A 14,088-nucleotide genomic window follows, 5' to 3' on the forward strand; every position below is an offset into this window, starting at 1 on the left:
ACACTGGAATCCAGAATGTATAACCCGGATCTAATTATCAAGAGTAGAGCAACATCACAACTTCAGCGCTATTCTGTGACTAAAATATTTCCTTTCACTTCACTCCATGCTTGCGGGATACAGGAAATTCGAGATGGCAGGGCCAACCAGCCAACCTCAACTTTCACTACCATCATTAGAACTAACCTCACCCTGAAGACCGTTCCTGAATGTGTATCTTCTTCTTGGAGTACTACCATAACACACAGCTTCATAATCTATTTCAAATTCCAGGAAATGTTATAAACTTCCCTCCACATCATCTCTTTTTTTGTTATGCTGGTTCTTGATTGCTTAAATAGCATTTAAATAAATAAATAAATAAGAAATAAATAAATAAATAAATAAATAAATAAATAAAAGTTCACAGGCAGCCCAAAAAGGATTTCCTAACGAACTGCAGACTACAGCATACCTCAAAGTAAAAAGTAAAAATTTGTGATAGATTTTTCTTCCTGACTTTTTGTGCATTTGTTCCTGAAGGTTAACACCCCAAATCTAGCACCAATATTTTCAATCCGATACCTCATCTGTTTTTACTTTTTGTCTCGGGTTCCTAATTGCTATTTCTCTTCCCTCTAAAAATTCATTTATCTCTTTCAGTAAAAAGAACAGTAATAATATGTTGAACAACTCTGAAATAAATTTTGTCATGTAAAAAATTAATTACGCATTCCGAACCTGGTCACTGTAGTCCTCCGGGAATTGCCTCTGCACCTCAGGATCTGTAAATAATTGACAGATAATATTAATTGGCTTTGGATTAGTGAGCAAGCAGAGGATCACACATTAATATTTGATCAGAAGATGATAGCAGCCCTGGCAGGGGATCCAAGGGGGGCAGCTGAGGCTGCTATGTTGATGAGCACAAGGACGGACTCGGCAAGGCACTCCCATTACCCTCCTCCAGAAATATAAAAAAGAAAAATTCTGAAGACCTGATGCTACTGTTAACTTTAGACTATTACCTAATGCAAAAATCTTGCCCGCTGAAAATTGCACTCAATATATTTTTCCAAAGAAAATGAGTCTTAAACCTGGCTTGACTTTTTTTTCTCTAATCAGAAGCCTCCTTTTCACAGTTACAGATGTGGGCTTGATAAACCACCTTAAACACCAGTTTCAGATTGCATGCGTGTGTGAGTGTGTGTGAGTGTGTGTGGGGGGGGGGTGGGGCGGGGGGGGGGGAGTAAGAGAAGAATTCTTTCAAGGAACAAATGCAAAACTCTTTGCTTTTCAAAATAAAATATACCCTTAGCAAAACACTCACGAACTCTTGAAAATACAGATAAAACCAGATGAAGTTTTCTTCAAAACAGAACCAAACAATAGACTTTTGGCTTGGCAGTGCAGACAAAATATCATGAAATGGGATATTATGTTCTACTGAACGTAATAAGACTTGCATAGAAACTATAAAAATACATAGGTGAAAACACCTTTTATGGCCATCTGTTTAAAATGGAATTACCAAAGGGTTCACTTGATTCCTCAATCATAATTGCAAGATAATCCAATGCCATCGTCTGCAAGTCAATACAGAAGTGTACTAATTAAAAGCTATTAGCACTCCATTTGCTATTGATTAGGAAAACATTCAATCTTTTCTAATAAGAGTAAGACTTGGTTCCTCAGAGACACATTATGGGGGAGTGATAATAATATTACATATTTGAGAAATCACATATCAGTGCAAAGGCTTGTGGAAAAGCATAGTATTTGAGGGTCCCCTCGCACACTGATCACAAAATACGCTACTCGGTTTTCAGAGCTATCTTTTTTTTTTCATAACTACCTTTTAAATCATCAGTTTACTTCTCGATGAGTGAATCCACATTAAAAGTTAAAACCCTCCAAATCACAACACAACAATGCAGCCAATAACCTCTCTGCAGCAAAGAATCAAAAAGGGAGAAAACAAAGAGCCTATTCACATACTACATTTAAACCCTAGAAATACCAGTTTTCAAGTCATTCAAGTCAATGGATGTTATTTTTTCAAAACCCAAGAGTAGTAACAAAAGCAGGAATATTCAAAAAGGCATACCAAAAAAACAAAGCTTCCACCAATGGGTGATGCAAAAAAGCTGAAACTATCTGTAGACCATTTCAACTCTTCTTGAAGGATCTTCTGGTTGACTTACAAACTGGGGACCAATTTCCTTCTTAACCTTCATCTGCAAGTAGTAGATGGGACAAAGGACCCGTGTAGACTGTGACCAGCAGAATTCTGGAGTGACCCCCTCTGAGGTACTGTGCACGGCTGCCCCAGTAAGCCTGAGGAAGCTGAGAAGCTGTTGCTTCTCTCTGGCCGGAAGGGCTGAAATCACTCAAGAACTTGGCCCTCTTGGGACAGGAGGCCAGAGGGCGCTAACGGTGTGGGCTGAGCAGCACTAGGTCTACAGGGAAGAATTAGTCAGCAGGATGCAAAGATACAGCCAGATGCCTATCAAACCTCTCAAAGTGTGCTGCTGGGGTGGGGGTGGGGAGAGCTTCCGTAAGAGACAGGGGTTCCAATTCCTGAAACATACGTACGTCACCCTGGTGCAGAGAAAAACTGGCGTATTAGGATTTAAAATTTGCGCCCAAGACTGAAACAAAAATGCACTTGTAAGCAAGCCACTGAGGGAAATGGTAAAAAACAAGTTCAGAAAGCCACAAAATAATCTAAGGCTTCTTTTTCTTCCAACTGTCATGTGATTAACACTCTTTAACCAGAAAACCTCATACAGAAATGACTCACATATACATCTTTAATATCATGTCCTCTTTCTTGCAGTAGTTGGTGCTTCTCAGGAACCACAAAAATACTCATGAAAATAAAGATGGCAAAAAACACAAAGACTTATCTTCTTATCACCATTCTCTGAGGGGACAAATGTCAAAAACCAAAATTTGTGATATATTCTTCAAGTTAAAAAATAAGTTTCCTACTCATGGGTGGGAGAAGGAAGGTTTTTACATCCTTGGTCAACTACGTTAATAAGAAACTACATTAATAATTAGAAAATGTATTTTATTCATATATGCAGTGCAGAACTTTAAAACGAGAAGAAAGCACAGATAAAAAGAAAACTCAACTTATTTTAATATACTAACGGTAAAGATGACCATGGAATGCCAAGATGGAACTCATTCAAATCATGCCATCCTCAACACTGCCTCAGTGGTAGGCATAACCACCATCATCATCAAATTCCTCCAACTGTCCTCAGACTAACCCCAAAGTGAGACGCCCAGAGTTTTACAGAATCACGTTCCAAGAGAATACATGGATTATTATTTACTACGATCTAAGCATAAAGCTTGTGCTTTCCTTTAAGGCCTTGAGGGTCACAAAAGCAAACTTCATGGGTTCTTAACATTCTCTAAAGCAGTATTTTTTTTTAAAGCGGAATGGGGGCAGATAGGAAGGGCAATGCTTTTTAAAACCCAAAGCCCAACCTACTAAGTCCCATTCCATTAGCTAAAGATCCGATCTGATAAAACACTATGAAAGGAATTTTGTAAAAATTAACAAAAAAGACGAAAATTGATTTGAGTTTCCTTAAAATGTCTATTTTGCACAGTAGAGTGAAATCCTCTTTTTTCACATTGAGTCGATCATAATGCCATAATGTCACCAAAATATCGACATTGGAAACATCTGAGTTTAAAAGGTCCAAATACAATCTGCTTTTCTCAAGCAACACAACACCCGCCTTACTAACAGTTTCAGCATGGCACATTGTGCAAAACGTAGCACCCTGCAGTTAAGCAAACCGCCTTTAAATTTTCTGTCTGGCAGCAATCCACTTGCGTGTCTGTATGTTTTTACAAGGACTCTATGTATTTCATTGCATCAGCTGCATTTCTTTGAGTTTTAAATGGTCTGGGAACATTTTATGAAATGTTCTATATCTTTATATGGAAAATAACATACACTGGAAAACTGTGCATCGGTCTAATATTTATATATCTATTTCTTTATCCACCATCCAATACTGTAATTGCTAATGTTCCAAAACACCTTCTCACATTCATACCCTCACCGCCAAATGCAGTGTCACCAAACAGCTAACTTTCAACACAAAAATCTGCAGATCAGAGAACTACCAAGGAAAAAAGCAACAATTTGCTTAGGCAATTGGCAGTGAGAAGAGAAGCATGGGCATATGTCAAGCTTTTTCTCTAAGAATTGTCCCCCTGAAGGAAAATTAAGAACATTCCTTTTCCTTCTCTCTCGGCAACTTTCTCCAGATTTAAGTGGTTGATTCTTAACGAAATTAAAAACTAATTTCATCATCTCTCAGGAAAATACTTTTCGACAAAAAATGTATTAAAAATATCTCGCCACAAGACGCATGGTATGGTAGAGTCCATACATCTCTTAACTACGTACACCTCAAAGAGGCAGCTGGCTCTGGGACAAGGCTTTGCATTATGTCCATGTGATGGGCTACTCCCTGCTTCCAGCACCGTGGCCCTGCAAGAGGAGGTCTCCACAAAGACACATGGGCACCACTTCCACTGGAAGCCACCAGAAGCATTTCCATACTTAAGACATTTCACAGCACGGGAATCCCAACAGCACGATCTGATTCAGGCACCGAACATGACCATGCTTAAGACGCTATGTCTTCACAGCGGGGGAAAAAAAAAAAAAAAGTCTCAGAACAAATATGTCTTGATTTTTTTTTTTTAAAGAAAGGTTAATTTTCTTCAACTTCAATTGTTCATGTTTTCTAGTCTTCTACCGTAACATACTTTAAATCTTTAAGATATACCAGATTGCCACAGGATGTTTAATTAATAGAATAAGAGTTTGGGCAAGACTTGCTGGAACGGTGCTATAAATTATTTTACACAGGCTCCAAAACCTTGAGTTCTGCCTTAGGCTTCAAGTTCCTAGAAAACGTGGTAGACAGATCTTTTACAACAGAAATGCAAAATAATTCATAAAAGTACTGTGGTTATGTATGAGGGCTCATTTGCAGATCAGGAACCAGTATGTGTGCACACACTCACACCTTACCAAGTTATTTGCCTGTTTTTCTCTGTCACACCAAGGACTCCATTTGAAGGGTCAAGGCATGACACTTGAACTGACTATTGAAAAACACACCGACTTCATTTTTCTATGAAATGTGTAACAACGGCACACTCACCAAACGCCACAATCTTCTAGAGCTGGAGCTCTTTTAGGAAATTTCAGAGAAACTGCAAATGTAGCCGTCAACACGGGAATCTACATTGCTTTCACTTTTAACATGGTAGGCATCAAGGCAGAAAACATTACATTTAATGCCCTCTCAGTTTATCCAGTCATTACCTCTAGGAGATTTCAGTCAGTAAGAAACAAAACAGTGAACATATTAAAGCTTACAATTATAAAAATCTTCCCTTCAAAAGCTAGCCTTTAAAATTAGCTATAAACGATAGAATCTCATTGTTCAATTCCATGTTGTTTAAGGTACCATCTTCCTCTCTCCCACAACCGTAAATGTTAATCCGAGCTGTAATCAGATTTAATTTTCCAGATGAGAAGATGAGAATATGCTGCAAACGGGGAAATAGTCCATTACCCTGCTCTTTCCCTAATGACATTTTCAAATTTTATACACTGAAAATGGTCACTCTCAGAAAGTAGTCTGAGAAGTCGTATATTTTGAGGACGAGCTCAATCTTCCCCAAAACGCACTCAGAAATAAACTTTTTTTTTTTAATCTTCATGAAGAGAAGTTCTTTTTTTTTTTTTTTTTTTTTTGTATAATGTAGCATTAAAGTTTCTGGACAGTATGAATGCAAACTGGACTGCACTAAAACAGAGCTTTAAGGACACTACCTATTAAACTCATTACTGTTATAAAGAGTCAGTTTCACTTACTTTATATTCCAAAATACCTAAATCATTAGTATAGCATTTTAACTAAATACAATTATTCTACTAAACTATTCCACTTATCATAGTTAAAATTTACTTATTAAAAATAATGTATTTTTGAAAGGAATATTACAAATGTTGTACACAGTTAAAAAAAAAAAACCATCAACATGATTTCCTTCTTCTTAACAGTGGAACAAAATAATTTATGTTGTCTTTCCTTTAAAAATGTTTTTAAAGGGGCGCCTGGGTGGCTCAGTCGGTTAAGCGGCTGACTTCGGCCCAGGTCATGATCTCGTGGTCTGTGAGTTTGAGCCCCGCGTCAGGCTCTGTGCTGACAGCTCAGAGCCTGGAGCCTGTTTCAGATTCTGTGTCTCCCTCTCTCTGACCCTCCCCCGTTCATGCTTTGTCTCTGTCTCAAAAATAAATAAACGCTAAAAAATAAATAAATAAATAAATAAATAAATAAATAAATAAATAAATAAAAAAAAATGTTTTTAAATTAAAAATTACTTCTTCTCAAAAAATTATTGATTTCAAAATGCAGGTTTTACCCTGAAATTACAAAGGAATATAATTCACTATTATAAAAAGCATTTCAAAGTCCTTTAAATGAACATTTGGTTTCCATGTAAAAGTGGAATTTCTTAAACAAAAATTATTGTAGGTTTTAACTTTTTGCTCTAAAACATAAAGGCGGTAAAACATAAAACTTTGAGTCATCACTGGTTTTAAAACTATGTATCCAGTCTAGCCTTTTCCCTCAACACTGGCATTTAAAACACATTCAAATACTACTTAACAGCAGCCAGCCTGATAACACAAGAACAGGTCACCGTCTACACCTACAACAAAAACCCAAACAACATTATTCAGGGAAGGAGACCACGACCCACCTCAGAAGGGTAAGCAATGGAACCATTCACGTGCCAGATTCCTCCACAAACTAACAGATTCTGCCTTTCAGACATATCCTGCTCTGATGTGACTATTTATGCATAAACAGCAGACACTGACCTATTGTTTTCAGTTGTTGGACTTATGAATGTAGTACAGTTACCAATTAAGTGAATCAGCAAGTCCTAAACGCATCAACTGTTCTACAAATAAGTCCACTGACATTACACAGTAAAATCTTGGGAGTTTCATCTCTCTTTCTAGGGAAGGGTGATAGACTTTTGACTAGCAAATGCCGCTACTTACCAATAATTTGAAATATTTTTCATAATTAATTCCATCCACAAAAGGTCTATGAAAACCTGATTCTCAATCAAACTTATGCCACGTGAACCCCCAAATCAAACACAAGTCGAATTCCAAAGGGGGCTTTATTTTTTTTTTAATGTTTGTGTGTGTGTGTATGTATGTATGTGAGAGAGAGACACAGACAGAGATGGAAAGAGAGAAAGGCAGAGAAGCAGAGAGAGAGAGGGAGACAGAGAATCCCAAGCAGGCTCTGCACTGTCAGTACAGAGCCCAATGTGGGGCTCGAACCGATAAACTGTGAGAGATCATGACCTGAGCTGAAATCCAGAGTCAGACACTTAACCAACTGAGTCACCTAGGCGCCCCCCAAAGGGAGCTTTAAAATGGAAAAAGGGGGTGTACTGGAGAGACGAAAAAAGTCAAGAGAATACGTGCACTTATACTTCGCTTTTTTGCCTGCTGAACATCCTAGTTTTCAACTTTCATTGTTATTTAAATATTTAGGTTCTTAAAAATCAGTTCTAAGTTTGGAACTAATTGCTAAAATCTATCAAACTGATAAATATTGATGAAGGTCCTTTTTTGTTTTTTTTAACGGTTAAAATCCCAGGTTTCCATTTAACTTCCCTGTAAGTTAGGATTTGTTTTAGCCCCTCTTTTGAATGTGTACCATAAGTGTCCGACTTTTATTCCAATGTGAATAACTACTTCAGACTCAACCTAAATGAAGCTGTGTCCTTTGTGTACTACAAATGTAACATCACTGCATACAGTCTTTTCACAAATAGATAGAACACCTCTATCAGATCCAGGGGGAAGAGAGAACTTCATCAGTTATTCAAATACAACGACTGACCATGTACCCACTATGTGCCAGGCTCTGTGATAGGAATTTAAAATAAAATTTCTAATTTTATCTTCATAACAAAGCTATGACATTAGGACTATCATAAGTGCATCATCGTTAAAGAAAGCAATAGGTTACCATTTGTCCAAAATTAGAAAATCAGTATTTATTCACGGCATAAATATGCAGAAGTGACTGGCCCAGATGAGGAAGGGGCCAGTCCTTGCTCTCTCAAGGAGTCTACAGTGTAACCCTAGCAGAGAATCCGCAGAATTAAACAATAACCACAGAGCTTGCCAAGTGCTGTGCAAGGATTAAAAGAAGGGCATCGAACCCAATTTTCACAAGGACAGGAAAAGCTTCAGGGAAGAAGTGACAGAGCCAGACGTGGAATCTAGGACCAGACCATGCATGGTTCATCTCGTGCTACCACAAGCCCCCTTGTGAACAGTCCAGGGGACAGGGAGTCAGTATTTGGTGAGGCCAGGGCCCGTGTTCTACTTAGCGTGGTCTCCTGCAAAAGGTCTGCCCTGTTACAACTGCTCAACACATATTTTGGCAAAATAGAATAAACAGAACACACTCCTTAAATACCCGCCTCTCTAAATGGATAAAAGGCCAATTTTAAAACATCCCATTGAAAACAAGCCTCTGAACGCTACAGGCTTCCTTCCTAAAGACACATTGGCATATAAGTAAGAACACAATAAATATTAGTTGTTGTTTTATTATTAACCCCAGTGGAGAAATAAGCAAGCACTATAAATTAGATGGCTACAGATGTATAGGTATGCCTCAAATTGGAAGTACATGTGTTCCTGAAATAAACTTTTATAAACCCAATTAAAATTTTCCCATTGCCTGCCACTACGTACTTAGAGATGTTATAACTTTATCAGAAACTGCTTTTCTCTTCATCGTCAGTGGTTCGAAAATCCTTAAGCTACAGTTTATTTGCCTCCTGGCATCTGTTTGCTAATGATCTGTAAACATCAAATGCACTAGGGACTCTCCCAGATTTACAGAAACCCTGAGGTGAATCTCTGTATAAATGGAAGGACCTTTCTGCTAATTTCTTTGCGTTCTAAGTTTGCATTCCGGGGTTCAGAAACAGTTCCGTTAAACATTTTTGCAGTAATAATTACAATATTACCTACCAGCTACCATTTACTGAATGCCTATGTATCCCAGTTGTTGCCAGAGATGGTTTATTATCTTAATTAATCATAACAACAACTCTGCCAGGTAAGTACATGTATCCCTGTTTTATAAATAAGAGAAGTGAGGCTAAGAACAAATTCAGTTAAGAAACAGAGCTGGGATTCAGCATGGATCCATCAGACTCCCAAGAATCCAACAGTGGCTTTCTTTTTTGGCTTTATTTATGTATGTCCTCCCGTGGATCTGTCTTCTAGTTATTATTGTGACTCAACAATGAGAATACATCTGGACAAATAACCAAAACATGTTGTCATGAAATAGGCCTTAGCAGATTATGAATGAGAGCTTTCCAATTTCTCGATTTAAACTCCTTTGCCAAGTTGAGGATATAAATAAAATGACTCCAAAGTAACTAGCACTCAATTCAACTAGTAAATATGATAATTAAAAGATGAATTCCAAGGGGCGCCTGGATGGCTCAGTCGGTTAAGCGTCCGACTCTTGATTTTGGCTCAGGTCATGATCTCGAGGGAGGGATCTGCCCCTCCCCTGCTCAAACTTGCTGGCACTCGCTCTCTCTAGCTCTCAAAATAAATAAACATTAAAAAAAAAAAAAAGAATGAAAAGATGAATTCCGATGAACTTTGAGTATTTTTATAGAGTAGAGGTTATCCTTGGATTATCTACGAAAGAAATTATTTGCTAAACCGAATGAATAAGAACACAGAGAAAATGTTTTCCTACTTGGGAAATGTGTTTCCACTGCCTCTAAACCATACTGAGAACCCCAATGCTAAGGCCAAACTACCACATTAGTACTGATAGAGCTGACACCTCAGCAAGGGATATATACTGTGCCTGTCAACCAGAAGACTTTCTTATAGACAGAATTCTGCCTCTCTTTCCCTGGAAACAAGCTATTGCTGCCTAGTCCTTGTCTGTACCATTAAAGAAGCAGCACCTATATATCCTATACCACTTGTGGGGGGTGGGAGGGTAGCAGAGAGTAAAATATATATATAATTTGCCATTTTAACATTTTTAAGTACACAGTCCAGCTACTGAATTACTGTACAACCATCACTATTGCCAAAACTTTCTCATTTCTCTAACTAAAACTCTGAACCCACTAAATAACTTCCAATTTTTCCCCCTCCCCAAAACCCCTAGCAATCACCATTCTACTTTCCGTCTCTAGGTGCCTCATATAAGTGGAATTATCCAGTATGTATCCTTGTGTGACTGGCTTATTTCACTCAGCACAAGGTCTTCAAGGCTCATCCATGTTGTGGCCATGTGTCAGAATTTCCCATTTCCCCCCTGAGTTTATATATTTATTTTGAGAGAGACAGAGATGGCGTGAGCCAGGGAGGGGCAGACAGAGAAGGGAGACAGAGACAACCCCGCTCGAACTCACGAAACTGAGATCATGACCTGAGCAGAAACCAAGAGTCAGATGCTTAACCGATTGAGTCACCCAGGCGCCCCTCCCTCCTTTTTAAGGCTGAATAATACTCCACTGAATGGGTATACATTTTATTTATCCATTCATCTATCTGTGGACACTTGAGTTTCTTCTAGTTCTGGCTATCGTAAATAATGCTGCTATGAACAGGAGTGTACAAATATTTGTGCAAGTCCCTGTTTTCACTTCTTCTGCATATATGTCCAAAATTGGAATGGCTGGATCATGTGACAATTCTACACTCCATTTTTTTGAGGACCTTTTCCACTTTTAACATCTTTCAAGACCTTTGTGTTGTAAAGCTAGACTTGTCTAGAATCCTTGGCCTGGCCATTAAGACCAAACCACCCAATTTCATCTCTGTTTCTTAAAAATCAACCTCCAAACCTAGCCAGCCTGATCAATCGGCTTTGCCACAAAACGGGACATGCTCTGCTCATCTTTCTCCTCGTCCCACATCCAAATCAGACCCTTCCGGTTCATGCTGTCAGGCAGCACAACCTACAAACGTGGCCAACTGTATATTCTTATATGAATTAACATTCAATTACACTGGCACTTCAAAAAATTAAAAAGACAGAGAACCATGTCCTCCATCACAAGTGCAATGAATTTGAAGTGTAGCTGGCAAAGGAACAACAAAACTGGCACACTCACTGAAACTCCTTCACTCGCCTTCTGGCACTCCTGGTCAGTGATCAGTAGAATTCTCAATCTCTTCGCACTAAGCTCCCTTCCCACTCCTACGTTCTCACCCTGACCTAATGCTGGCTTCCTCTGGAGCCCTCTCCACGGCCGAATGCTTCCTCTCCATCCTGGAAGCCTCTGTTCCTTGTTTCCACTTCTGGACCTTTCTCCCTCATCGTCCAAAATTCCAGATTTTAACCTGAGGTCACCAAACTACTCTCCAACTACACTCCCCAACCCCCACTCTGTTCTCATCTACCAATCCCGGGGTTACTCCTCGTTCCTTGAGTCACACGGATCCTGGTGCACGGACACTAACTCCACGGCCACTCCCACCACAAGTCTTAGTGATCCCACTATGCACACAGACAATCCTTCCGAATCCCTGAATTCTTGATTCCTTGGCCTCCTCCCGGCCAAGGAGCTGATCCTCTACCCAATCTCAGCTACTCACTCCCATGGTCATACCCAAACTCTGCAGTTACCAAAAACGGAAAATCCCTCAATAATCAGTTTCCAGCACCTAAGCCTCCAACCATGACCCTCCCTTCTAGTTCAGTCCCTACAGTATTGTCTTCATTCTTCAACCCCACAGGGACACTCTACTAATCTTTTCACTCCCCTTTATCCACCTCAGGTCCACACTATCCTCCTCACCCAGTTGAAATTCTATTTTATAACCATTCTTTTCCATACTTCGACATCTTTATGCCTCCCTTACTTTGTCAACCTTACTTGGCAAAAATCCAATGATCCACCTGCACCCCGGTACCGGCTAGAGAAAAACATCCAACTCTGCTGACTAATCTAGCTTTAAATTTGGATTCTTTACTCTAAGTGAGCGTAGGTAATTATACCACATTCTCCTTAATTCATTCACTCTCTTGTTCTCCACGGTGAGGATTTCATACTTTCTTCTCTCCCCTCAAACCTTCTCCATCTTCAATTGCCACTAATTACCTTGTTTGCCCCTTCACTGAGAAAATTAATCAGAAGAGAACTCCCACAAGCCTCCGCCACGTCTTCCAGCCACTTGAGATCACTGACCCACAGACTCCGCCTTTGTCCTACTGATACGATCAACTGTCTGTGCCCTTGCCAAGGCCCTTCTTCCACTTGTGCACCAGGACCCCATCCCCTCTCGCCAACTCAGATATTGCTCTACCAATTCTATGTTATTAATTTCACCTCTCTACTGGATCTTTCCCATCAGCATGCCAACGTGCAGTTATTTCTGCTATGCTTTTTTAAAAGGTCAAGCCCCTGGGGCGCCTGGGTGGCTCAATCAGTTAAGTGTCCAACTCTTAGTCTCAGTTACAGGTCATGATCTCACAGTTTCATGAGTTCAGACCCCACTTTGGGCTCTGTGCTGCTGGTGTGGAGTCTGCTTGGGATTCTCTCTCTCCCTCTCTCTCTCTGCCCCTCCCCCACTCACATTGTCTCTCTCAAAATAAATAAATAAACGTAAAAAAAAAAAAAGTAAAAGGGCAAGCCCCCCATAGCTACCACCCCATTTCTTTCACTGTCTTTACAGCTATATACTTCAAGAGTATACTCGCGCTTGCCAATTCCTCTCTTCTCACTCTCTTTGAACCCATGGCAACCAAGCTTCTATGCCCCAGCACTTCTGTAAAACTGCTCCCGTACTAATGACCACACCAACTCACTTCTTACTCCCAACATCAATTATCAGTCCTCCTTCCTCATCTTACCTGGCCTATAAGCACCACTCGACACTCTTCCAGAGCTTCCCTCTGACTCACGGCTTCTCTTTTAAGCTCCTTGCTAACCTCTCCCTGCTGAAGGGCCCCAGACCTCAGTCCTTGGACTTCACTTTTCTTTCTTGATGTCCTCCTTCGCCAGTCTCTTTCAGTCTCATCACTACAAATACAAACATGCACTGTCAGCTTTACACTGATTTCTCCAGCTCAGGCCTCTTCCAACTCCAGTCTCATTTATCTCACTGTCTACTCAACATCTCCACTTGGATGCCTTAGCAGACATCTCAAATTTAACATGTCCAACGCCAAACTCCTGATCTTTCTCCCACATTTCAGATCCAATCTGTCAGCCAATCCTGTCAACTAAACCTTCAAAATAAAGTCAAGTTCTGACCATTTCTCTCCATCGCCACCACTATCACTCTGGTCTAAGTCACCATCATTCCACTACAACAGTGTCCTAACAAAGGGTTCTCTTGCTCCTGCCTCTGATTCCCTACAGACTGTTCTCAACACAGCAGCCAGAGTAATCCTATCACTTAGGTCGTCCTTCACCAGCAACCCTCTGACCTCGCTTCCTACTAGCCTGCCCCCCGACTCTGTTCCAGCCGTACAGGTCTCCTTGCCTTTCTGCAAACACGCAAGCCGTGCTTCCACTTCGCGGCCCTTTCCCTCACCGTTCGCTCTGTGAGATAAATACCCAGGAATGAAGCATGTGTTATCTGTCTTCATTCACAAGTTCCTTTCCCAGCGCTGCCTTGCCCAATCACCTTATTTAAAATTATAATTTCCCTCTCCCCACAATTCCTTGTTCTCTCTCCCGGTCTTATTTTTCTCCTTAGCACATTTTATCATCCAACATACTACATACTTTCTTATTATCTGTTTCCCCCTACTAGTGTGTATGCTTTCTGATGGCAGGGAATTTTGCCTATTTCATTCACTACTATATCCCCAGAACCTGGAATAGGGCCTAGCACATAAATACTGAATGAGTCAAAGAGAATGAAGGAAGAAAGGGAGCATAAATTCAACCACTCCTTCCAGCAAATAATTTGGCAACATGTTTCCTGAGCCCACAACCCATACCCTCGTAATT

At 40.0% G+C, this 14,088-nt stretch overlaps 1 protein-coding gene across 5 annotated transcripts in view; it reads right to left on the reverse strand.

The window, feature by feature from the left end:
• The window catches only part of DENND1A (DENN domain containing 1A), a 508,975-nt gene that overhangs the window by 378,230 nt on the left and 116,657 nt on the right, over nt 1-14,088 (reverse strand). For 4 of the 5 annotated variants that reach the window (XM_042912620.1, XM_042912618.1, XM_042912619.1 and 1 more), the window contains one exon: nt 721-764. In XM_042912620.1, coding sequence (XP_042768554.1) covers nt 721-764 — 44 coding nt within the window. Of the gene's footprint in view, nt 1-720; nt 765-12,980; nt 13,030-14,088 lie in introns of those variants that run through there. The other variant, XM_042912621.1, reaches the window with a different exon arrangement.

This window comes from Panthera leo, chromosome D4, assembly GCF_018350215.1.
Source record: "Panthera leo isolate Ple1 chromosome D4, P.leo_Ple1_pat1.1, whole genome shotgun sequence".
In the NCBI taxonomy this organism is placed as follows: Eukaryota; Metazoa; Chordata; class Mammalia; order Carnivora; family Felidae; genus Panthera; species Panthera leo.